This window comes from Berghia stephanieae, chromosome 5 (assembly GCF_034508935.2).
Source record: "Berghia stephanieae isolate SIO BIC M18660-M18661 chromosome 5, UCSD_Bste_1.3, whole genome shotgun sequence".
NCBI lineage: Eukaryota > Metazoa > Mollusca > Gastropoda > Nudibranchia > Aeolidiidae > Berghia > Berghia stephanieae.
In genome coordinates, this window is record NC_088364.1 from 15,975,172 (window position 1) to 16,002,671 (window position 27,500).

Sequence of the window (27,500 nt, forward strand, 5' to 3'; positions counted from 1 at the left end):
TGTTCTCTGGAAGAGGTTTGAATCATCACAATGCAGGAAGAAAGGTAATTCTTTGCTTGATCCACGGATTGCTCTCTACAACAGACTGATGTTGATAATGGTTGTTGTTGCTGCTGTTTTTGTTGTTGTTGTTGTTGTTGTTATTGTTGCGGTTGCTACTGCAGGTGCTATTGCAGCTGCTACTGATTTTTTGTTTTGTTGTGTTGTGTTTGTTATATTGTTTGATTTATTTTTTTTCTGTTACAAAATCGTTATCATTGCCCTCCTCTATCTCATCCACCTTTCATCCTCGCCCCACTCCAACTACTGTCCACGAGTACGATGAGTAACATTTGGTAAACGAATTATATGATAATACAAATGTATATACATCAAATGAAAAGTTAGATAAATGAACGAATGGATGAGTGAATGAATAAATATCAGCAACCGGCATGGACCAGTGAGAAAAGTTCTATTCCTAATGCAATTAATTTGATCAGAATGTCAAGTCATGACGGCGAAATCCCTCCCGATCTCCAGCGTTGTCGTTGTTTCGTGTCTTGATGTGCTTTGCAGCCATAATCAATGTCAGGTGTAAATGTATAACATGAACAGGTGTGTTGCATGCTGTTGTAGGTACACGTACATAGTAATGTGTCCATGGATAAATCTGACACAATAACACAGAATGCCTGAAGCCAGAGACCGACTATGTTCTCCATCATAAATCAGCGATCTGTTGATAGAATTGTAAACACAGTAAACTTCTGTTAATTTGCCAATGGTTAATCCGAACTTTTCATAAATCAGCGTCTATTGGCCCGATGCATGTAACCGCTTACTTGTGTCAATCAAATGCCCCGGTTTATTGATCTCCAACAACACTTCTCATTTCTCCTCACTCTACTCTCAAATCTCGCTTCACCGGCTCATTTTGTATCACCTCTTGCTGCTTCTAGTCTTGTTTTTAGCTCTATTATGGGGTCTGCCTTCCCTCATTCTTCTTTCCTAGAAGATTCTGGCTGGTTTATTGTGATATTACAGTATTGACAATGTTATTGTTCTGGCATTGGTCTCTGGCTCCTTCCTTGTGAAGTTTATCTTATTCCATTTTCATATTCAATCTGCTATGCTTCTGAATGTATACAGTTAGAATAGATAAGGTCACAACATTATGAAACCAGGGACTTCCAGTCAGTCGATCCACTAACAATTTTAAAGTATCTGCCGGAATGTGAACCCCTGCAGAAATTGTAAATAAACATGTTTAAATAACAAACATGTGACTATTACAACAGTATTAACACGATTGAGCAGCTATGGCCTCTCAAGGCCGATAAAAAATTGATAAAAGATAGAAACGGGCGCTTAAATGACCCAAATAGTGTTGAAAGCGCTGTTAAACACTTAAAACAATCACCCATCGATCCAATTGTGGATATGTTTTTAAAGAAGAAAAATCTGTATGTTTTTTTTTCTTCTGTGATTGATAATAATTTTTTAAAAACTCTTAAAAATTTTTTTCTGCGAATAACGATTGATGGAGATGGACCGTCAACTTGTCAACATGTCTCAAACCTGGAATTTCTTTGAAGTCTCATGTTTGAGACTTTTTATTAAGTTGGGAGTCAATAAGTCATCTTTATCGACGGATATAAAGAAGTAAAAGATTTCTAACCAACTTTGTTCAAAAAGGTGTTTTATCAAAGAACGACAGTACAGTGTAGTAACATCGTTGATAAAATAGTTGGTTTATCTTTCAAGATGGACTCATTGATAACATTTTTTGGGGGCTTTTTAGTAAGTGGTGGAGAAAAACGGTGACGGTCAAAGCTAGTAATTTATTTATTCCACGTTATCTTACTTGTTAGGATGCTGTAGTGGTACGTCACTTGCCATGGATTCGGATGGCCGAGTGTTCGGATACTTTTGGAGTCACTCAGATTTTCTTATAACCTAATGATTTTAGCGGTGCTGTACCATGTTATAAGCATATTTTTAGTTTTCTTTTGATCTGTCCATTATCACTCATAATCAGTTTATGTGAAGCAAGGAGGAGGAGGGGAAAGGGAAGGGGCTGGGGGGGGGGGGGGGGGGGGTGAAAGGAGGTGGAGGAGTGTATGGTACCGTAAACAGACCCTCTAAAACAGAAGTGTCGTCTTTTTAATAACTTTAATGTGTTATTTAGTTAACATTGTCACAATGTTCCTTGATTAGCAATCTTTCAGTCTGTATTGCTTTAGCATTAAAACCTCTGATAAGCATTCTGCTTTCTTTCAATGTTCACATTGGGTGCGTATTCATCAAAATTCTCATTTAAAAAAACAAACTAACTGGATTTACTCATTTTTACTGTCCCGTGTTTTTGTGTTTGAATAGGTCTAATTATGTCTCTGATTTAGCTACTAGCCTGTGTTAATAGAAGAAACAAATCTAGAAAGAAAAAAAAATCACATTATACACAATTTTATTTCCTGTGCCACCAACACACAAATGTCCTGTCAAGGCTCTCTGTGGTGGATGGTTGGAAGGGGCTACAGAGGAGGACTTACCGCAGGTCTTACCGCTTTGCTCTTTTTTTTTCAAAGAGGTGTCATTGTCTTGCTGTGGCTGTTACCATGGGGATTTTTGTAAGACCGAAAAATGTATTGCAAACGTGTAGTAAGGCTCTTAGATTACATTTCCATATGCGGTTGATATGAGACTTGACCCAAATAGATAGACAATGGTGTCTCTCTCTCTCATTCTCTCTCTCTTTCTCTCTCTCTCTCTCTCTCTCTCTCTCTCTCCCTTCCTCTCTCTCTCTCTTTCTCTCTCTCTCTCTCTCTCTCCCTCTCCTCTCTCTCTCTCTCTTCATCTTTCTTCTCTTTCTTCTCTCTTCTCTCTCTCTCTCTCTCTCTCTCTCTCTCTCTCTCTCTCTCTCTCTTCTCTCTCTATCTATCTATCTATCTATCTATCTATCTATCTATCTATCTATCTATCTATCTATCTATCTATCTATCTATCTATCTATCTATCTATCTTCCTCTGTATGTCTGTCCATCTATCTGTCTTTCTGGATTTTTAAAAGATAAACTGGACAAGACACACAGATATAATATAAATATTGTCTTGGGATCCACTTCTATTTCTCCATGCCTTACCTTTTTAAAAATGTTTTTGTTGGTTCTCTTTTACTTTTAGTTTGCTTGCTAGTTCAATCAGCTAAACTATATGTATCTGAAATCTTTAGAGTATCCTCATCATATTCCTTTATAGTTGCACTTAAATGACCTAAAAATGTTGCAAGCAGTGGAAAATTCCTGAAAACAAATACATGTTTGTTTGTATTTATATCCATGTTGATATTATTAGAAATTTCCCCTTTTCCTCTGTGATCATCAATGACTTGCATGGTTTCATACTTGCTTTATGCAAATGATAGCAGGGGACCAGGTTTTTGCTTTATTCCATTAGCAAAAATCGTAGCCGTTTTGCTGTCTTAGTGGTGCTGCATTGTGGCTGGCACCTATCTTGGTCTTTTCTCAGGATAGACCCTGGATACAAATTTCCATTAAGGATTGATTTTTTAAAAAAAATTCATTTTGTATTTTTTAAATATTTTGAATAAAAAAATTAAGAAAGAACAGAAATAAACATTAAAAAACCAAACAAGCAAACAACAATCAACCCTCCCTCCCCCTCCCACCCACACGCCCATAAAACAAAGAATTTTTTTAATGGAGATCGAAACAGTGGGACATCTAATTTCAGTATACAAAGATTAGATGTGATTCTGTCACCACTCTTTTGCTATGCAAGTAAAATAAATAATTAGATGTTGTTTTTTTTAAATAAAGAAAATGGAAAAGAATAAAAGTGAGCTTTTATACAACGCAAAATTCACGAAATATGCTCAAAGTGTTTTACAAATTACAATCAAATATAGCTAAAGTTTTGCCTCCTTTTCCTCACAGCTTCCTGATCAGCTTCATGGTGGATGCAAGAGGAGGTGCCATGCGAGGATGTCGGCACCCAGGAGTCCGCGTCATCATCCCCCCGAGGAAATGCTCCATGCCCACTCGTGTCACTTGCCGATTGGTGAAGAAGGAAAAACTCTCCCGCCCACCCCCCATGCTGGAAGGAGAAGGTCTTGCTGCCAGAGTGCTTGAGATGGGGCCAGTTGGAACCAAATTCTTGGGGTGAGAGTTGGTGACACACACACTCAGGTTTTATAGATGGTTTATGCTCATGTGCTTGAAGCAACGACGTCTATATAAGATGGCTTTAAGTCTCTTTCTCAAAGTAGTCATAATAGGAACATGCTAATTGAGTTCAGTCATTCTTATTCATTCAGGTGGAGCCAGGTTGGCAGAATACAGTGCTTGTGCTGACTAGTTGGTCAGTCGATAATACTAATAACTTTTGAGTAACTAGTGAATATTTTTTGAAGAATACTAATAACTAATAATTTAATACACTTAATACTTTTCTATTAAATTCGATCATAAAAGGTGTAGACACTATGATTCAATCAAACTTCATCAGAAAAAAGAAGAAAAAAAAAAGAACCTTTAATTGTAATACAGAAGAGGTCCATACCGAGCATTTTTCGGCCGACCTTTGATGCTGCCACGCCAGCCTATATCTACACTCACTCAACCACTAGCATATACAATCAAGTCTTGGTTAATATAAAAAGTTATAAATGATAAATAACTACAAAAATATTTATTGGTATATTTAGAAAATTAGTGTGCAAATTGTTTTTAATGTTTACAAAATCTGAGGCTAATGCCAAACCTCATCATTTAAGACAAGTTTTTTATGCCCTTTTATTTTGCCCATATTTGACTGCACATGAGGTGGGTGTTTCAACTCAAAATAGATAAACTTAGGACATTAATAAAAAACTTTTCTATTATTATGATTGGTTTTGTTTACAAAGAAAAATGTCTTATTCCAAAATGACAGAGTAAAATTAATCTAAGGCAGACATGGAATAACAAAATATGGTGGTTTGATATAAAAACCGCTTTATCACAAACCTCTTAAAATCTCTACTACTTTGTGTCACAAATGGTATCACATGATAATTTGATTAAATGTTGCCGTTCTTATGAATAAACTCATTAACTTTCATAATATATGAAAGTAGATGATTTTATTGAGAATGTTTTACAAACATATACAGAATATTATTCCTTGCTCCCTCAACAGACCCGTGTTGATTGAGGTTCCCCATTTCGCCTCCCTGAGAGGAAAAGAAAGAGAGGTTGTTATCCTTAGAAGTGACAATGGAGAAAACTGGTACGAGCACCCCATGCAAGCTACAGAGGATGCTGTCACAGATGCTCTTGGGACCAGTGCTGAAGGTAAGGACGACATACTTAGCGTATTAATTATTGATTATTAATTTGATTATCATCATCATCATCATCATCATCATCATCATCATCATCATCATCATTATTCAGAGAAGCCATTTATTAGGAATATTACAAATTTTTGACATAAAAATGGCACCAATATGAAAGAATAACAAAATCTTCAGAAATTACGTATTGTTGGCGGCAAATGCTTTTTTCCTTGCCATTGTGCAACTTTTCCGTGCTTTCCTGGAATCCAGATATTATTATAATACAGGGTGATTAAAAAAGAATATAGCAATACTGTCACACAACATTTTAAAAAGGAAACACAATAGAAAACACTGGCTTGGACACATGTGTAGTGCATACATTCAAGTTTTTATTTCATGTTTTATAAATGCTCAATATGGCCACCACTGACAGCGCAGACAACATCAAGCTGACATGAGAATTCAACCAAACGCACCCCTGCATGTCACTGTCCACCATGTTGATTGTAGCTGTTATTCGATCTTAAGTCACTGATACTTGCTGGAAGTGGTGGAATGTAAACTTGGGTCTTTAACATACCCCCACAAGAAGAGTCAATGCCAAATTCTGCTCTGAAGGCACATTGCACTGTGGCAATGGCATTGTTTTGGCGAACTCAATCACACAAAACGACCTCTGCTGAGGACAAAACCCTTTCTGCTGAGGAGTCCCCATTTTGATTGATCTGCCCACATTTCATCTACACTGAACAACTGCATTGAAATTAACTCCCAGTTAAACTTAGATAATTACTCTATCAAATAACTTTAATTGCTTTAAACAACTGCATTTATTTTTTTTTTTTTTTTTTTTTGGGGGGGGGGGGCATATTCTTTTAGAATCACCCTGTATTATGTTGTGAGGGGGGGGATTCAAATTGTGATTTTATTTTGTTAGTAGGTAGAGGGTGGGAGGGAAGTCAATGATCAAGATATTTTTATATACTGCCTCCAATAGTTTGGTAGTATAGGTGTTTACTCACTCATTATAATTTTGTTAGTGGGTGGGTGTGCACCTGTGTTTGATTGGATATGCGCTATTGTGTGTGTGTGTGTGTGAGAGTGTGAGGGGAAGGAGATGATGGTGATGAGTGCGCATTGCTCCCCTGGTCCCCACAGGGGAGATCTGACAGTGATTGTTAGATTAAACTAATCATTTAAGTGTTTCACATTGGTATGCGTTTAAGTAAAGTACTGGTTCTACCCACCTTATTAAAGTGGCCAACACACAAGACTAACTATAAACGTTTATATTCTGATTGAAAGAATCTAGTGAGAACTAATAGCCCAACTGGTGTTCAAAACAATATCAAAGAAGTGTGGTACCAACTTCATTCTTTCTATTGTTTGTAAACAACCAAGCTATGTTTGTCGGAGCAGGTATAAGGGTGTCAAAAATCTACTGGTTCTGTCAATTCAAAACTGAGAACATTGATTTGAGCCCCATTTGTGGCAAGAGTCTCAACCCCTATGAATACACTCTCCCAATAAGATGAATAAAATGAATTTTATTTGTTTATTACCCCTTCTGCTCTTTATTTGTTTCTCAATTTTAACAGAACTAGACCCAGAGGAAGAACTTGCCAACAAGCGTATCAAGCGCATCCTGACCTCCGACCTGCCCATGTACTTTGCCTTGGTGTCACGTGTGACCCGCGTCAAGCAAGAGAGCACAGTAATTGGCATGGAAGGAGGTGTGCTCTCCTCCACAGTTGTACCCCAAGTCCAGGCCGTTTTGCCTGAGGGAACCTTGACACGCCCCATCCCTGTTGGCCTCCAGGTAAGACTTGTTACACATTGACATCAACTACACACTCATATAATTATTTCTTCTCAACGTCAGTTCAAGCATCACAAATTTATTTAAGAATCATTCTTTTAATAGTTGTAAAACCTTGTTATGTAGCAACATTTGAGACTGGAAATATATTTTTCTTAGAATTAGGCAAGCCCACAATAGTGCTGTATAAGGAATTGTTTTCTAACTGATTTGAATCATGATCATATTTGTATTGAACATATATAAGAAAGATGGATAGCTCAATTTCGTGTAGTATAGCGAGGTTTTACCATTGAAAATGTTTTAAAAATTTTTTTCAACACGCAATCTTAATCAATTCCCAATTTTTAATTTTCTTTCTTTCTTCTCTTCTTCTTCTTCTTCTTCTTCTTCTTCTTCTTCTTCTTCTTCTTCTTCTTCTTCTTCTTCTTCTTCTTCTTCTTCTTCTTCTTCTTCTTTTTTTCTTTCAATAATTGTAGATGCTCTGATCATGATTTTAATGCTATAATTGTATATAATTATTTGCTTACAAATCACCAATATACACTTTAAATTTTCAGAGATGATTGCTAAATGATTAATTCATTTTATTGTACATTATATTGATATTAAAATCACAATGTTTGATGGTTTTCTGTGTTATACATATTCTTTCATATGCATTTAGCCCAGGTTATTAATTAGATATTTACTTATTAGTTTTCACAGAATATGAAAACTAGATATTTGTACCATATTGGCCAGTAAGATATTGAACTCAAATTGTTCTACTTCGATAAAAGAATTGTTCTGACTGAACTGACTGTGTGCTGTATTAGTGAACTCCCTTTCTCTGACTTGCTTTCCATGCCCATTCCCCTCTTTAATAAAATAATGTTAAGCAACCAAATGAAAACAACTTTCTGAATACGTTTTCTTGTTACCCCCCATTTTCTCTCCCCTCACACTCTCACGTCTGCTTGTGTGGTATAGCCTCCAAAAGGGCGGAGGGCCAAAAGGGTAACATTTCAAGACTTGTATTAAAAGCCTTCTGTAGTGTGAACTACTAAGGTGGCAAACACTCACACACTCACTCACATACACATACACATTCATTTTTTTAAACAACAGAGTGCTGCTGTCTCTTACAATTACGTCGTGTGTTTCCATGTCAATATTTCCCCACACAATCTCATGCCTTCCAATCAAAGGGATGACAACGTTTCTGTTCCTGTTAAAAAAAGAAGCCCTCCAATAGATATTGTTGATTTTGTCATTTGGTGATGACTGGCGTCTGCTTTGACTTGTAGTCTGATTTTATGTTCAAGTTTTGTCATTATCGATTTGCTTTTCTTTGATCCATGTCGTTTTATGATTAAGTTTTTATTATTATTATTTTATTTTTGGTTTTTTAAAGTCTTTATGAATTGATTGAACATAATTTAGTTTGTATGTTTTGATTTTATTCCCTTTCAGTGGACGATTGTCTTTCATGTCATCAACGTTGTCATCATCATCATCATCATCATCATCATCATCATCATCATCATCATCATCATTTATCACCATTGCCATCATCATCATTATCGTCATTGTCGTCATCATCATCATCATCACATCATCATCATCATCATCATCATTTATCATCATTGCCATCATTCATCATCATCAATATCATCATGGTGCTGATCAACATCATTACCATCACCACCATAACAACCACTACCACTTCCACTACCACTAAATTGCACACTCTGTACAATGTTGTCATCTGTTTTTAGACATTTTTGCCATCATAGCATGATTGTTGGCCTAGATTTTAATTGGCCTTCAGTTATTCCATTTATTATTCTTGTTATTATTTCTTTTCTTTTTTTTTTCCAATAAGAGTTGAGACATTGTTCATTTTTGTTCGACGTCCATTGTTTCTTGGAATGCCGTCTCAATTATCATATGTTACAAAGTATCCCATAAGGCCTAGTCTCTACAAAGTCCCATTAGTCCTATTCCTCATCAGTCAGTTAACCTCTTTTTGAAATGACCTCTAAATCTGTCACTCATAGCGAATTGAAATTAAAACCTTTTAGATGCAAAATTTTGCAAATTTTAAAGAAAAAAAGTCTCCAGCTCTGTCTTTTACTCATTTACTCAAATTGGCATTAAATGAGACTGAGCCAGATTATGAAAATGTTATTTAGGGTAAATTTTGAGAGAATTACAAAATTTGAGTCCTAAGTAGTTTGAGAAATTGCTTTTTTTTACTTTCAAATCAATTCAGACAAAAGGTCATTGTTTAGATACACCAAATTCAATACTCAGAATCTTGATTCCATTTTTAGACGATTGGTTTAATATAAGAAATTGATATTTCCCATTTTAATGATTTATGCAAAAAATGATCCTTACTTACTTTCACTGTTCTGGTTTAGTTGACCTAATTTATCTTAAATTAAGTCAACTTGTATAAAGCAGTCATAAAACAGAGAGGCAGTCGATATTCTTTCTTCCTCTTATTTTGTAACTCAATAAGCTGACCACTTGTCTTTGGTGTTGATTGTTTCCTAGGATGGACAGTGGACATCTTAAATATGATAGGACTGTAATCATTGAGTTTTTAGCTTACCATTTGATGACAGTCTAGATTCTCCCTGTCCCCTTTGATTTGGAAAAGAAAGTCATATGGATATATGAATATTATTTAGAATGTGTTCTAAGAGTTTTTTGATTCTGTTTATGTTTTTCTTTTTGGTCATTGACCAATGTTTTATGTTATGTGATAAAGAATATAATGCGATAGTAAAAAAAAAAAAAAAGAAAGAAGGTAAAATAATGTTTATAATTTGAAAGTAAATTGTGTTCAAAAAAAAAAAGCAAAAAGAAAAAATATATTTATATATAAATACTGGTGCTATCTTTTTTTTTATATGACTTGTCAGTCAACTCATTGTATATGTTATTATGGTTTGATTTGGAGAAGGAACATATTTTTAATTGTAGATAATATCATTGTGAATGTTTTTTTCCAAGCCAGTTGCAGTATTGGGCGTCAATGTAAAATTGAAATTACAAGGTACAATATAAGAACAACAATAGTCAGGAGAGCAACAACGACAAAGATGACCAGAATAATATCAGTGATATGATATCACTATAATTTGACTAAAAATACTATTAACTACTGCTCCTTTAAAACAGAAGTGGTTGTACAATTTGTACGTACCGAGGTGTGTTTGGAAGTATGAAAACAAGCTCTATGATGATATCAAACTGAGACATTGTTTATTTAATGAGATTTACAATTTGTGGTTCTACAAAATAAATCGACAGAGGACGATATACAATAAAGAAGTTTAGAAATGAATCTTGACCATAGTCCTTCCCAGTACATGGAATTAATCAGTATAAATTCAGTTTGAATAGAGCATTGTGAAGAGCATCAACCACAGTGCAATATGGACATAGCCTATTTTTATGTTTGCTATTTATTTTAAAGTGCATATTAAAATAAAATTTCAGAATTGGAATTTGTCACTCGTTTTTTAAATAACATTATTCCACGAAACAGTATTGAAATACACAAAATGTCTTAATTTGTCTGTTTGGAAATAGTTTGAATAAGTGAGGAAAGAATGAGAAGGCCTCATAATTGATGCAATGGGAAATGAGTTATAAGAATCATATCAAACCTGTTTACGATACGTTGAGTCCTCATTTTGATGTCAAATTCCTCATTTTCACCTATTTGATTCCTCAAAGTAGTGGTTTGGGGTGGGAAGCTCTGCATGAAGCAATATTGTAAACAGCATTCACAAAGAACAATGATGATAATGATAACAATGACGTGATGTCACTATATTAATAATTGTCAAGAATAGTGTTTTTAACGTAATTGGAGCCAATCACTGCAATGAGAGATTTCCTTTTCCTAAAACTTACTACATCTCTAAATTCAAGGGGTTGCGTGAAGCATATTCTCTTATCTTTGGCGTTATTACCTTACACTTCAGAAGGATGTCATGTTTAAGCTTTTTTTGCCCATAAGATGGAGATCATGGTAATCGATCAATGTATGGAACCAACATAAAAAAAACCCACATATTTTTTGTCATTGTCTGACTAGTTTGGTCCTGTTCCTTTCCTTTCCAAGTTTCACTCTTATAAAATGATGGGAATGTACAAAATTTATTCATGAGAAATCATAGACTTGGGAATGTTGGATTTTATGTAGAGGTTAATAATGTTAGGGCAGTGGATGCTGATGCACCTTGATTTGAATGCAGAGTATCTGTTTGACTGTCATTTGAATTATGGTCTGAATGAGTGACTCCCGTTTTAAAAGTATGGTCTGAGTGATGAACTGGAATGTGCTTTGATGATAAGAGAAATGATTTCAACCTAAAGGATATTTTTTAAACGCTTTCTTTCCAAGTTGATGAAAGTAAAAGAGGAGAATAATAACTAATATGATGATAATAACAAAACTTTGACTGCAATGATAACAGTGGCATGATGCCACTATAAAAATAATGCACTTATAATACTCAATCTTGTATTTGTGACAATGATTATCAATTTATGTAAATGGCATATTTTAAAAGATATGTTAACACTGTGAATGCAGAGAGATGCCAACTTTTGATTCTTCCATAGATATTCACAATTTTAAAGGGTCTTAAAAGAATCCTGACAAGACTTTTAACGGCTATTTTCATCTTGAGTTAATTCTGGATGATTTAGTAATGTTTGGGCGACATGACCAATCTGAGAGTGGTTCTGACATAATTTGTATCCAATTCCATGTCAATGCATCTTGACTGATACTAAAGTAATTTAATAAATAGTACAAATATTCTATTTAAAGTCAATCTGCTTTTTTTGGAATAGAAGTGATAAATTGGCTATTTTTGTTTTTGAACTTTCGGCGACGGAAAGATGTCTTGAAGTCGAAATCATAATTTTAAAAAATCTAATCCTGTTTTATTAGCATCATTGGTTGGCAACTCTGTGAATGATTTTACCACCATTTTAATCTAAAGAATATCTTTTGTTTTTTTTCTTCATGCTTTATTGAGGAATTAAATTTTCATATAAAAAGACAATCATGTATGTACAATCAATTTATTATTTGACTCGTTTGTTTTCTATTAGTGAAACGGGGAAGAAATGCTAAATATGTATACAATTATTTTTGTTATTTTTTCATTCCAAGTGGATGCTATTGATAGAGGAATAAGTAAATTTATATGCACAAGAGGGATAAATAATTCTAGGAAATATGTATATTGATGATTGCTTTCTACCCTTCGGACAGGACTCTAGATTATTGCACAGTACTTTCCTCTAGATCAGACAAATCCAGTTACCTAATGATTGCTGGATGGATTGATAGGTCAGGGAAAAAATAAACTCAGTCAAGCCTGGGACTGATACCAGTCTCTTTCTGTTATGAGCTGAGTGTTAATGGAGCTAATGGGTCCCCCATTGTCACTGGAATATTGACTTTAATTCTCAAGCCTGGGTTTGTGAGTAAAATATTGAGTGGAGGATTAGAAACTTGAAATCTTGCTACTGAAATTCTAATTCTTTTGGAGAGGAAATACAATTGTTTTATTTGATGTCTAGAGCAGGTCTACATTTACAGTTCAGAGTGACTTTATGCTCATAAATTAGTTGGATGACTTGGGTGCTTTCGTGTATTGAATGGAAACCATATACCACACTTGTGTGAATGAGGACTTGACAGTAGGCTGTAATGTATACCGTCAGAGTGCCAGCACAAAAAAGATGTCTAATAGGGGACTTGAACTGTGTGATATGGAAAGTTGCTTCCATATGTCCTGCTAGGAGAATAAATTACACGTCGCGAAGGCCATTAGAGCATGACATATCCATAGAAGAACTCTGTTTGACTGTTCCTATTTATTAATTTATTTTATGAGAATGCCAAAAACAAATGATTGTTATTATATATCGCCTCGATCATTATTTTTTATTCATGTAGTTGCAATTTGATTGTGAAGGGTGTCTTGGAAAATGATTTTCAATGTTTTTCAGTTACAACAGACATTAGTTGATGATATATTTATTAATATTTTATTTAATTTTTGTTTTATTCTTTAAAACAGTCAAAATTTACAAACATTAAAAAGTTATTTAGCGTAAAGATATTATGTATTTTTTAAAAAGTGTGAAAAAGAAATATATAGTGATAAATAACAACAACAATACAATAAATAATAATAATAATAATAATAATAATAATAATAATAATAATAATAATAATAATAATAATAATAATAATAATAATAATAATAATAATAATAATAATAAATCATCATCATGACAACAACAATGAAAATTATTATAAGGATACCATACTTTAAATCATGAATTTGACTTACAGTGCAAGAACATGAAAAAAGTGTTCCTTATGATTATGAGGAAAGTTGTAACAAACTTGATTCCATGTTTGTTTGTCGTCGTTTTTGTTATGAATTAATTTTTTTTTAAAAGCTCTTTTTTTGTTTCTTTGTAGGTAAAGAACTTAAATTTTATGTGTTTTTAATTGGTGTCATAAAACTTAACAGAATCTGCCAAGTTCCAATTCATTGGTCATTGGTCAGTTTATTTCTGGAAATTCGATACCAGAGATAATGTTATACAAACAAATTTTAGATGTTCGGAGCATTTTCTATGGGAATTAGAATTTTTTCCCTTTAAAATTTTAATGTCTTATGTTATTAGATTCCTTGACCGTTGAAGAAAAATTAAGTAAGGTGGTAAAAAGCGGTTCTATATATTATTTTTTAAAAATGATATCAATATAGAATTGGTCAAACCTTTTGGTAATGGAAACCATTTTATACAAATCTTGACTACTTCAGCATATGGAGTGAGGAATTTCTATGATTCATTATTCTTTTATCCTCTGATGTTCTCACACTTTTCATTACGCTTTGATGTATCCAAATTGTGTTGATAACTATCATGTGCAACTGATTCTTATTATAAATTACCTTGTTATCCCAATTTTTGAATTGTTTGAAACATGTTTGATTATATCTTATTTAATAGTTAGTGTCTTTTCTAACACGTCAGCACACAGTCAGTACAGTAGAATGTTCGTCATTAAAGAAAAGATTGCTCATTCCTTTATTATCCATGTCTAATATCCATACCTAAGCTTGTAGATTCCTTCCTTGATATTTCTGATAACTTTGCTTTGGTGAATTGCAAGATGAGCAAAACAGGGTTTAGCAGATCACAGTTTACATCTTTGAATGATTAGACATCCAGGTCAAAACTGATTCACTTAGCTGGGCCCAGGCTGCTATTCAGGCAATATGAATTATTGAGGAACTTGATATTTAATCTAAGTTTCAAACGTCATTTGCAAAAGATGCAGCTGTTGTGACATTCTACAGATATTTTTATGCTGTTGATTTACTTCCAACCCCAACCCCTCTTCCAACCACCCCCTTCTCCAAATGTTACTCCCTCCCCCCTGGCTCCACCACCATAACCTACCAACTTCCCAGGCCCAGCCCATCGCCCCAGAGCTGGTGGCCAAACTGCTGGGCAATCGGGTGGCTGTCAGTCCCATTGTTACCATCGAGCCACGACGCAGGAAGTTCCACAAGCCCATCACCCTTACCATCCCCGTGCCCAGGGCTGCCCAGAAGGGAATGATCAACCAGTACGGACAGGAAAGACCAACGCTACGGTTGCTCTTCAGCTTGGCAGGTATGCACGGTTTGGTCATCTCTGCTTGATAGGTTTATATTACAGCATTGCACAAATGGCCATGCACCGCTGATCCTTAATCCATTTGTTAATTTTAAAAACTGCGGCATAACATTTCCAACATTGCCATTAAATCTTCCTCTACTTTTAAGAAATAAAGATTGTTATAATTGATAATGATTTATTTTATTTACAATTCGTATGACCATGTTAAAAACAGACTCAATAGAGATATGTGCACAGTATAGAAGTCAAAAATCCCTTTGCATTTATGGCATTGAATTTTCTCAGCTGTCTAATGTAATCTCAGCTTTACACTTCATTCGAGGACACTTAACTGTAATCTATTGCCAGATTATTAAAGCAAAGACAAATTGCCTGACAGTCTATTAGGAAAATATCAGAGTTCAATCTGTGTGTTATTTAAGATATTTTTATTCAAGAGAAAATGGACATTACATTTAGCTCTTTATGATATTAACAATCATAATTAATAATGATGATGATGATGGCGATGATGATGATAAGGAGGAGGAGAAGGATAATTATAATAATGATAATAATAGTAATAATAATAATAATATTGAGATAATAATAATACTGATGGTGATGATAATAATAATATAATAATAATAATAATAATAATAATAATAATAATAATAATAATATAATAATAATAATAATAATAATAAATAATAATAAAAATAATAGTAATGGTAATAATATTAATAATGATGATGAGGATGATGATGATAATAATAATAATCGTAGTAATAATAATAATAATAATAATAATAATAATAATAATAATAATAATAATATAATAATATTGATGATGATGATGATTCTACTACTACTACTACTACTACTACTAACTACTACTACTACTACTACTACTACTACTACTACTACTAACTACTACTACTACTACTACTACTACTACTACTACTACTAATAATAATAATAATAATAATAATAATAATAATAATAATAATAATAATAATACTGATAATAATAATATTTAAGGAAAAAAAATAATAATGATAATAATAATAATAATAATAATAATAATGATGATAATAATCATAGAAGAAAATGGCTCTTTATCAAATCATTTAGAATTCAAGAAGACTTCAATTTTGTTGTATATTATTGTTCAACGTCAATTGATTTGTCTCGCTTTAATGATGATGATAACAATGATATGTGCACTTCTTTGATGCGGGTCCTTGTCTTTCTGTTTTCACAATGAATCATAGAGTATTCAATCTCTGAATTGTGAAGCTTCATTTGCTGAATTGTTGCCTCTGTGGTGTTTTTTTTCAAGTAAAAAAAAAAAGAAAACAAAAAAAAAAAAAGAAAGAGAATAGTATGGCTATGCTGCTTTTTGCTTTGTGATAATTTGCATTCTTGTTATTACGAGCAATGGTTTAAGGCACAACTCATTTTGTGAGATTATTTCATTATTATTATTATTATTATTATTATTATTATTATTATTATTATTATTATTATTATTATTATTATTATTATTATTATTATTATTATTATTATTATTGTTATTATTATTATTATTATTATTATTATTATTATTATTATTATTATTATTATTATTATTATTATTATTATTATTATTATTATTATTATTGTTATTGTTATCATTATTATATTTATTTTATTTATTTATTTTTTTAAAAATTATTATTTAATTATTATGCCAATAAAAGTATATAACAACTAAACCATGCATACACACACTGCACTTGGCCTTAAAGCATGATAGATCTAAGTGACGTACCGTTACCGAAAGCTTGTGTCATGATGTTTCTTGTTTTGTTTTTTTTTTTCATTTCTTTGATCTGCTTTGCTTTATTTCTTTCCATCCGTCGTGAATTTCATTTGTTACCAATTCCTTCCATCCCCTCTTCTCCCTCTTGTATCCCTTCTTATCTTCTACCTTTTTATTCCTTTCCTCTTCCCAGACTTGTTGTTCTTGTTGTCATCATAATTTCTACACCCATCTCTTTCTTCCTCTCATTTCCTGTTTATGTTTTGAGTTAGCGATTCAATACTCAGTCCCTCTACAACCTATCCTGCCTTAACCCGTCCTTCCCCTTACCCTTGTAGTGGCTGGGCCTGTACTTTATTGGTGTTTGTAGATATTAGAGAGTAATGTTAGAAAAGAAGTAATTCATGATTCATAGTGGATTTTTTTTACCCCATCTCAACCATGTTTGGTCAATCATTAGATTTATCTGTACGTTTGGTTTTGACTGTTATACTGTTTGTTTATTTATTTATTTTTTTTTTTTGTGGGTTTTAGTTTTGTTTTTTGTTTTTTTGTTGTTTGTTTTTCTGTCTTATTTTCTGTTGTTGTTAGGTTTATTTCACCCCAGAATTTTGTAATGAATATCAGCAATAAATTTTTGATGTTGCAATGTTGTTGCAAGGAGAGAAAAAAAAATAAATTTAGAATTAAGGATGCCGAGTCATTTATGACTGAAACTTATTGCATGAGCAGTCGAATTATTTGAAATAAGCAAATAAAGGAATTTATAAAAATTCTTCTCGAAGATTATTTTAACTGTCCCCCCTTTTGGCAAAAAACAGTAATTTGAAATGTTGTGGAATCACTCATTTTTTATTTGTAGTGCTGACTCGACATAGCTGTTCTTCAACCAAGATGACAAAGATTCCATATAGCTCTATTCAAACTGTGAACAGACGGGAACTTTATGTTTGCATTCTGTTCTTAGGGGTTTTGTTCAAATATCGTTTGAGACTTCTTGTTTGAGACATTTGTTTGTAGTGTTTTCCCATTTCATACAAATTGTCTCTTTTGACATTAAAGATAGCCTTGTCGTCTTACAGTTATCTAGATCTGAGCAACTGCTTCTACAAGCCTGCAAAAAGCAACTGAATTCCTAATAACAAACATCCACGAGCAATCATCTCCTACAGAGGCACATGTCTTTTAGAGACTCTGTTTGATAGTCTTTGTCATTCCAAACAAGTCCAATCTTTAGACACTGAACAGCTATCTACTGTAAAACACTCTAAGCAGTTGCTTTCTGTAATTATTTGATCAACTGCTGCCTGTAGATTATTAGAGCAATTGCCTCGATTAGACTCTGAGCACTGCCTTCTCTAAACAATCTATGTAACTGCCATATATAGGCACTCTGAGCACTGCATTATGGGTCTTTCACTAGTTGTCTCTCATCTGGTCAGTGTCCGTGTTCCAATATTTTTTAAAGCTAACACTTGAACTGCTTTAGAATATTTTTTAGTGTGTATTTTGAATTATGACATATTTTTCATGAAGAAGAAAACAGCGTGATATTGTAATTGCGATTGTAATTAGGTCATTTAAGATAATTTAAAAAGCAGTACCTCTAATTGTCAATTTTTGAGGTTTAGAACCTGCAATCTTCAAACCATATATGAGTGACTGCCACTGTTTAGTCCTTCATAATGAATGAAAAGTCTTGAAATCTGTTGCAGATTCAAATATCATACATCACTAATTTTAAACATTATCAGAAAACCAGGGACCGTCCGGTCTGAAGGCGAGTGTCATACCAAAAAGATGAAATAGCCTTAGCATTATTGCTTGACAAAAATCCAAACTTGCCATTAAAGGTTAAGTTATGTGCTAGGCTTATTTTGTCTGTATGCCTCTGTTCAAATGTTGTTGATATGAGCTATATTACGTTTGCATGCAATTATAATGATGAGAATAAATTCATACACTTCGTAATCAAAATGGGAAAACATTGACATGATAATTTTATCTAACCTACAAATTTTGTCTATTTATTTATTTATTTATTATTTATTTATTTATTTATTTATTTATTTATTTATTATTTATTTATTTATTTATTTATTTTTATTTATTTATTTATTTATTTTTTGTTTTTTTTTGTTTATTATTCTAAAAAAACACAATTTATAATCAATTAATTAGTTCTGCCCTTGCACATGGGCATATTTTGTCAAATTGGAAAAGAAATAAAGAATGGAGAATAAAAATGGAGAAGTAAAATGTACAAAATGAATTAATTAATCAATCAAATCAATTATTTATTGAATTAATACACAAATAAATAGAATAGAGGGGTATAGAGAATACTTTGTGATTGTTTTGAGCTGCATAGGTCCCGCATGATGTGTTAAGCTTTTATTCATTGCTGTAAGATAAAGTTTGACCTCATTATTATAAATCAATAACGTATGAAAAATACAATTCCTTCTAAACTAATTCTCCTTTTTCGTTGTTTTTGTTTTGGTTTATTTATTACTTTGACGATATCATACATTTAACGACATAACTATGAAATCAATTTTTGAAAGGTACAGTGCATAATATATGTATGGATCACTTTGGGAAAACTATTAGCATCAGTGCCCATTCCCCTTGACCTTTCTTCCCAACCTATCCACGATTTTGTTCCCCTGTCTCTCACAATCCAATTGAACTTCCAACTACTCACCCATCAACCAGTTCATTCATCCATCCATTCATCCACCTCTCCATCCGGCCACATCTTTCCGTTTAATCAAATTTTCCCTTCAGTCTTTTTTTTTTCCTCCATTAAAAATCTTCCTATTATTTTTTTTTTTTGCTTTGACAATTTCTTTACCCCTTTGTTTTCCTGTATTGCTGCGTTGCTAGGCAACAGCTACCACCACCATGGGAGAGGTAACTACTTGCCTTATCAAGAGCCGGTCCGTTCACTTGGCGAAAATGTATTCATTTTCCTATCAATCCTCCTTTTAAAAAATAAAAATGCATGGGATTAAGAATAAATATATATATATGTTGTACCCCCCCCCCCTCCCCCGCCTTCATGTACATACAAAAATATATTATGATACATGACTTTGTGTGACATTTGTTCTACTGTCTACAATTTGCCAATGGACTCACCGGCTCAGAAAAGACTCTTTAAAATCTTTCAGACCTTTAACTCTGGTAATAAAACAAACAGTCACATTTGTATAATTAATAATAATCATTCTTCATGGTAGAGCCCTGCAAGAATTACAGCAACTTGTATTCTCTGCCCATAACCAAATTGTCGGGCTGTTTTAAATGTTGATCATTGTGCTCACTCATTAATCCCTTTGGAATAGCCTACCTGATGTGACCGACTGGCTTCATGGCTGTGATGGACTAATAAGAAATAATAAACCCTTCCTGACTTTTACAGCAATAAGCTATCAGGAAAGAACCGCCATTTTGATTTTTGTTTATTAAATATGCACATCAACAGTAATACCGAAGCAGTCATTTTCTTTCTTTCCTTCTTTATTTAAAAAAAAAAATCTTTTTTTTTTCATTTGTTTGTTTAAGACAGTTCTATTTGGTTAAAAGGCATTATTTGCTTGAATTGTAGAAACTCAGAATTCAAGGTCTGGAAGAGTCAAGAGAGTTCTCTGACTTCTAATCCAAAAATGAAAAAAAAAACAAACAAAAGAAAATTTCTTTGGGACATACAAGGGGTCGTCTTAGCATTCCTTTCATGGGAAGTTTATGTTCCAGTCCAGGTTTGATTCAGGGGGGAAATGATTTTATTTTTTTAATATGTTGGTTTTGACGGAAAAATTTGATAATAAATTAAAATATAAGTACCATGCAATTTGCTTAAAATCAGCATCTTTGGAATGTGAAAATTTGTTCACTTTAAGTGATGTTAACTTGATCCATTTTCACGGTTAACAATGTGGATTGTCAAAAATGTATGCACATGCATTAGTGGAGGAGTTTATGCTTCTTGCGATAGAGATTGTTCACATTGATTAATGACATCTCTGTGTGTGAAGGTACTGCGATGTGCCATCAACTTCCACATGCCACCTACACAGCTCAACATAAACGCTGTCCCTCTTTTTTTTTTTGCCAAGTTGAAGGCAAAATTCTTTTTCTTTCACAGCATTCAATATTGCTGTTTTAATGGCGAGTAGAATTCTAAATGAAGTTATTGACTCCATTAGGAGATTTTGTATAAATTAATGAGAATAAAATATTTTCCTTTTGGTACGAACATCAATATTAATACTCAGACTGAGTCAGTGGTTTATAAGAAGAAGGAGAGAAAAATTATAGACTTCTGTCAGTCAAATGTTGACTTAACTTCAAACAAGGGCTGATTCTAAGCAAGGTGATTGCTCAAGGACTTTGCTGTATATTTTGTACTGCCTGAATATGGGAACTATGAAAAATAGTCAGATCCATGAGTACCATAAGGCCCATGGAGACAGAGCTCTATTGGTACTCTTGAATAGGCAGTGCCGATACTGATGAAAGAGCACCATGTTTCCACAGCAGTCACTTGAGTGAATCTTAAACTATGAAAAGTAGTCTGATACCTCAGATCTGTACGGCCCACAGAGCCAGAGTTAATCCTGGTCTCTGTAGTATTAAACAGTGTAGTTTGTGCGACAAGTGCCCTACCAACTGAGCTATCAGAAACTGAAAAATAGACAAAAAATTGGAAATGAAGAAAGTAGCTGATGAAATACATTGCAACAATCATTTCAGGCTCAATCTCTCTATAGGCAATAACAAAATAAACCAAACAAAAAACGTTCACTGGTAAATAGATACGTTATATTGAGAAACCAGATCAGGGGGCCAGATATTATCTATGGTATTATTTGTATTACTTTTATGATTGTATGAAAAAAAATTAAAAAATCAGAAGACCACCCCTTTATGTCTTGATCTGTGTGTGCACCATTTCACTTTCTTTTCTAATTTAATTGAGTTTTAAAATCAATTCATGCAAATTTGTAGAAATCACGTAGATGTTTTCATCAATTATTAATATACTTTTATAACTTCTCACTATCTTATTTGTCTATGGAATTTTCAATAGTGAGATAAAACTATTACATTTTAAGCATAAAATTGATTCCACTGAATGGAAAAGGAAAACAGTTTTCAAATGATTCAAGTCCATATATGAAATTAGTAAATTCAATCAATACTATTAAGTCCCTCTGTGGCAATCTGTATATCAGAGAGGAATAAAATTGAGCAGGAGCAATTTGATATGTTAGTAGATTTGGTCCATTTTACTTCTTCATTCATTGTTTTATATTTTTCTTGTTCAAGTGTGCTTAGAGTTTTGGTCTTTATGATTTTTAACTTTTTGTCTCTTTGTCCCCAGCTGACCCGAGTCCAGCCCAGTGGGAGGATGTGACAGATTCCAAACCTATGACATTGGTAGATGACTGTGTCTCCTTCACCACCACAGTGTCCGCAAGGTATGGGATAATTCAAAATTGAGTGTCTTGAATACAAACCCTTCAAATATCTATCGTAGAAACCGTGATATCATATGGATTAAAGTTCTCCCCCAAAATTTTTCTTTTTAATTTGAATTTTTCATTTGACTTTAAATGTCAAAAGTGCCTAAGTTTTTTGACAGGCAGAAAATAATGATTCTAACACATTCTAGAATATGAATGATTAGGGAACAATTCAGGTATTTTAGTAGATCAATGGTCTACAACACTGTGCATTTGCAATTTTAAAGTAAATTTTAGCACAAAGTGTCAGTTCTGAAAAAAAATGTCGATAAACACTGGACGTCAGTGTCCAGTATCCTTCTAAATAAATAACAGTTAGAAAAACTCAAGGAGTACACAAAACTAAAAGGTTTAAAGCAATTCATGAAATAAGGGCTTTAACTGCCATTTTCTAAGATACCATGAGTCATGGATTGAAAACCTTTTTTTAACACTAAGGTGAGGAAGAATATAAACTCGAACATGTTTTGTTTGTTATTTGTGTCAAAAAGAAGGATTAAGCCTTAAATCTAAATGACCAATATCTCAGAAATTGCAACCGAACTTGAGCGGAATTTTTCTTTTTCCAAGGTTCTGGCTCATAGATTGTCAGAATGTCCATGAGGCATCCCAGATGGCCTCACTCCTTTACCAAGAGGCCGTCACCGTTCCATACATGGCCAAGTTTGTTATATTTGCCAAGAGAGATGCTCCAGAGGAAGGCAAACTACGCATTTTCTGCATGACAGATGACAAGGATGATAAGACTCTGGAAAAACAGGAGAAATTTTTTGAAGTTGCAAGAAGTCGAGACATAGAGGTGAGAAAATTGATGTTCAGTGACTGTCAGATGTTGCTATTTTGATTATGAGTATCTGAACTAGGAGAAGAGGGGGAACAATCAAAAACAGAATAAAACTACCCAAAAGAATTTAATGTTGGAAATTTGATTAGTGTGAAAATAAATTTACGAAAATATAAAAAAAGCTACAAGAATTTTAATTGAGCAGGGTATAAATGAAGAGAGATGGTCTCAAACACAAAATTTAAGCAGTCATTTAACTTAAAGCCTTTACTTTATTAACAATTTTGTTTTTCAAGCAATTTGGTCTTTCTTGTTAAATGGATTTTGACTTTTTTTCTGATGTTCCTTCCTTTTCTTAAAAAAAAAAGTAATGAGGTTTGATTTCTGTACAAATTCCATTACTATGTGAGAAGTTATTCAGACTTTCAACACATCGATTGTCTTTTTTATTATATAAACTTGTAACCCACCCAAGTGGCCGAGTGGTTAAGGCATTGCACTGTGATCCGGATGACCAAGGTTTGAACCCCGCTTCAGGCACTTTCGTTTTTTTCCTTGAGCAAGATTATTAACCCCCAATTTGCTCACTTGGACAACATGGGTGCTTCCTGTTGACATCAGACATCTTGTTTGATGAGTTATCTATATTCCTTCGTGGAATGCCTAGGCGACGATATCTTATGATATCGTGGTGAAAAAGGCATTTTTTTAATTATTTTTTTTTTGTAACCCACATACATTATTGATGTTCTGCATTACAAAAAAAAAAAGCTAAATAATAAATTGATGATGGCAGTCTGTGTAGTGAATGTCAAAATGTCTCCTTATTTTTTCATGATTGAAATATTATGCATCATCTTGATTGGGAGGAATATAATAGATAATGATATTCTGGCTGTCCAGTTTGCAATGTACTCTCATCGACTGTCTGACAAACGTGAGTCTGAGGTTCGATCACCAGTAGCAGGAAGGCTGATCTGATTGTTTTGTAAATATATTTTTATTTTATATATTTTATTGTAATTATTATTATTTTCTAACACAGATTTTTACTATTCACTTTCCCTCCACAGGTGCTAGAGGGACGTCCACAATTTGTAGAGATGGCGGGCAACCTCATTCCTGTCACCAAGTCAGGTGACCAACTACATGTCAACTTTAGAGCCTTCCGGGAAAACAGGCTGCCTTGTACAGTCAAGATACGAGACCAGGTCAGGATATAAACAAGACTTTTTCAACGAATCCCCTCCCCCATCTTCCCTCACAGACACAGTTCAATGTTATTAGGACTTTATAGAGTAGATTTGTGGATATATGCCTAACAGAGCACTACTCAACATCTGCTCAGACATAGTTGTTTTTCTTTCTTTTTTGATTATATTTGGTTAATTACCATGGACTAAGCACTCTACACTTTCACAAACTGTCGACAAGGTTCTCATAGCAAAGTGCCACTTTCAGGCTTCTCATTCTACTTTTACAATATTGTTTTACTATCTACAAATGAGAGGTCGCAACTTTTGTATTGTAGACTGAAAGGCTTCAACAAGAAACAATGCATGAGTCATTTGATATTTTTTGTTTTGTTTTTATCTATTTCTCTTCTTTTCTTTGTTTATTGCTTTTATCAATTTTGAAGAGTCTTTAGTCCAAATTGTTTATTTGTATTGTTATATTTCGGAGATTCTTCAATATCTCTATTTTACTAACATTTGTTTGAATTGTGACAGGACCAGTCCCCCAGTGCCCGTATTGCCTTTATGAAGGAACCCAAAGTTGCCAGAGGAGAGGCTCCACAAACTCCTATTTGTAATCTAAACTTTAAACTTCCTGACATGGTGGCTGTGAGTATATTCATTTAAAACTGTTTATTTTTCTTTCTTTTTTTTTTTTTAAATAAAGATTTTTGATTTTATTTATTTATAAATTCATTAGTATTTTCTGTTGTGCACTCAAATAAAGGTTTTTTTTCCTTTTAATTGAAAGAAAAAAAAGTGAAATTCATTGTAATGCAAAGATTAGCAAGAATAAGGATTTGCGTGTGAACTGATTGATATAATATTATCTCTTATTGAATTATGTCATCTCAGCTGGGATTTGTGTGTGTGTGTGTTTTCTTTGTCTGTTTTTTTGTTTTGTGGGTTTTTAAAAAAATTAATATGTTTGGTGCCAGCTTTTTTAGATTTTGTATAATTCAGATGAAATATAGAAAAACTGATGAAACTAGATCGTCTCCATAATTGTACGTTATAATATGTTACCAAGATAGCAATTTTATCACAGCATGGTCTAATCCTATTTGACTGATGGGTTTTACTAAGGTCATAATATAGGTTCAATAATATAGACTGGTCTGTCAACCTTTTATATTCAAGACGTGATTTTCTTTCAAAAATAAAATCTCTCATTCTTTATCTTGGTCTCCACTTTCTTCATATAAACCAACTGACTCACTCAATACACATTAAAACTGCTGACCTAACTCTTTTCACCAAGGGGTCAGTGACGGTCATGCAACCCTTGACTTTGTTATTACTTCATTTTGGTTAAAATTCTTGAGATATAATGTCAGAATAGAGTCAAATCAAAACCTCCCGTGAAGGTTTTCAAATAGTTGTCTTTTTTATTTCATTACCTAGCAGATTTGAATGAGAGAGCAGGAAAAAATGCCCGAAAGGAAACAAGTATAGATATAAGAAAATTAAGAAAGGAAGAAATAAATAAAGAAAAACAAGACCCTTCCTTTAAGACATTTATGTGGTTAAATATTAATATTTTGTCATCTGTAACTAACGATACTTCTTTTTGATTTAAACTGTGATAAAAAATAATCCAGTATACATTGCTCTCTTAAGCTAGTAATGACAAGAATTTTTCACTGAAGGCTATCACTTGTTAAACTGACTTTAATTCTTGGTATGAATTCCAGTCTGATTCCGGTGACCTTGACCCAGAGAAGGCAGCAGAACTTCGCAAACATCACGACTTCCTCAGAGCCCAAGGCATTGGTATGTTTGTCTATTGTATTTACTTTTTGTCTACTATTCCAAAAAAAAAAAAATTCATAGTGCATATCCCAAAAAAAATAGTTTTAATGTATTGGTTTGGGAGGAGGGTTAGAGAGAATGTGGAAGGTATAGTACCTACTGTAGTCCGTCCTGTTTGATATTGGCCTCAATATAACATAAAGGCTAATTGCATGGACATCGTGAGTTTTTACCTCGATGAATGATAAGGTTGAAAGGCTAACAACTGTTTCTTTAAAGTTATTAGTGCCGATAATTAAAAAAACAAACTTCTTAATCTAATTGTGCGGCTATGTGGTCTTGTGGTATGACACTTGCTTTAGGATTGGAATGTCCTGGGTCCTGGGGTGCATAGTTGAGTCCTTGGAAAAGGCTCTTTACTCACATTCTCGCACTGTACTCCGGTGTAAAATGGGTACTTGGCCATTAACAGCATTGTCTCTTTCGGAAAAAAAAATTTGTAATACCGCCTAACACGCCTCGTCCTACATGTTAAGTGTTGCTGTTGGTCAGGGACCCCTTGTAAAGCGCTTTAGGCACGTTTAGTGGATATTGCGCTATATAAAAGCTCAAACTCAAATAATTTAATTGATTAATATATATATATTTTTTATGTGTCAACAGATCAAGTACTGATAGACTTAATGTTTCAGTTCTTACAATTTCATTAACCAAAATGAAATGATTGCTTAAACATAGATGCGGCAATAGATAATGAAGACCATTATCATAAACTGGAATGTTTTTTCAAAAGTTAATCAATCATTACCAACAATTCTCCCTTCCCCTTTACCGTTCCTTGCATCATGTTAACAATTTTCCAAAGATCTGAAAAAAGTGTGTATGAAACAGTGCCAGACAGAGCAGAGAGAAAATACAAGCAAAAGTTTTTTTTTTTTTTAAATCAGCCTGCCTCAACTAGAGATCAAACCTCAGACCTTTTGATTACTGGTAATCAAGAGATCTTAGGTTCAATCCCTAGTCGAGGCAGGCTGATTTTTGTGGGATGGCTTTTTCTTGTTTTTTTTTCCCTGCTTTGTCTAGCACTGTTTCATACACACTTTTTCAGATCTTTATCTTACACCAGTGCCTGCTCCCTAATTTGTCACTTTGATATCAACAATTTTCTATGTGTTGTCAATTCAGTAATCCAAGACTCAGTGAATCGGGCTGAAATGAAACTGTCTGACATTGCGGACACACTGCAAGGTGATTGGATAATGCTGGCCCAGCAGTTGAAGGTTCCCATGTCGGAGATCAACCACATCAAGACAGACTACAAGACTGTGGGAGACCAGGCCATGGCCATGTTACACTTCTGGGTGGAGAAGAACGGGGACAAGGCAACAGGTGCAGATCTCTTATCTAATACCTCAGCTTACTTTTCATCACATAAACTTCTTTACATTCTCTTATTGTACCCAGGTGTAAAAGAGTACCTGGTCTTTAACAGCATTGTCTCTGTCGAAAAAAAATTAGAAATATTGTCAATCAACAGGCGTCATG

General features: G+C 33.4%; 1 protein-coding gene across 50 annotated transcripts in view; it reads left to right on the forward strand.

Moving 5' to 3' along the window:
• LOC144972476 (uncharacterized) overlaps positions 1-27,500 on the forward strand; it is a 309,958-nt gene that overhangs the window by 174,735 nt on the left and 107,723 nt on the right. For 32 of the 50 annotated variants that reach the window (XM_078913731.1, XM_078913721.1, XM_078913724.1 and 29 more), the window contains 10 exons: positions 3,939-4,163; positions 5,182-5,336; positions 6,922-7,142; positions 14,660-14,864; positions 22,043-22,139; positions 22,755-22,983; positions 24,042-24,179; positions 24,699-24,812; positions 25,898-25,976; positions 27,141-27,344. In XM_078913731.1, the coding sequence (XP_078769857.1) occupies positions 3,939-4,163; positions 5,182-5,336; positions 6,922-7,142; positions 14,660-14,864; positions 22,043-22,139; positions 22,755-22,983; positions 24,042-24,179; positions 24,699-24,812; positions 25,898-25,976; positions 27,141-27,344 (1,667 nt within the window). Of the gene's footprint in view, positions 1-3,938; positions 4,164-5,181; positions 5,337-6,921; positions 7,143-14,659; positions 14,865-19,542; positions 19,570-22,042; positions 22,140-22,754; positions 22,984-24,041; positions 24,180-24,698; positions 24,813-25,897; positions 25,977-27,140; positions 27,345-27,500 lie in introns of all 50 variants that reach the window. The other 18 variants (XM_078913693.1, XM_078913688.1, XM_078913689.1 and 15 more) reach the window with 1 other exon arrangement.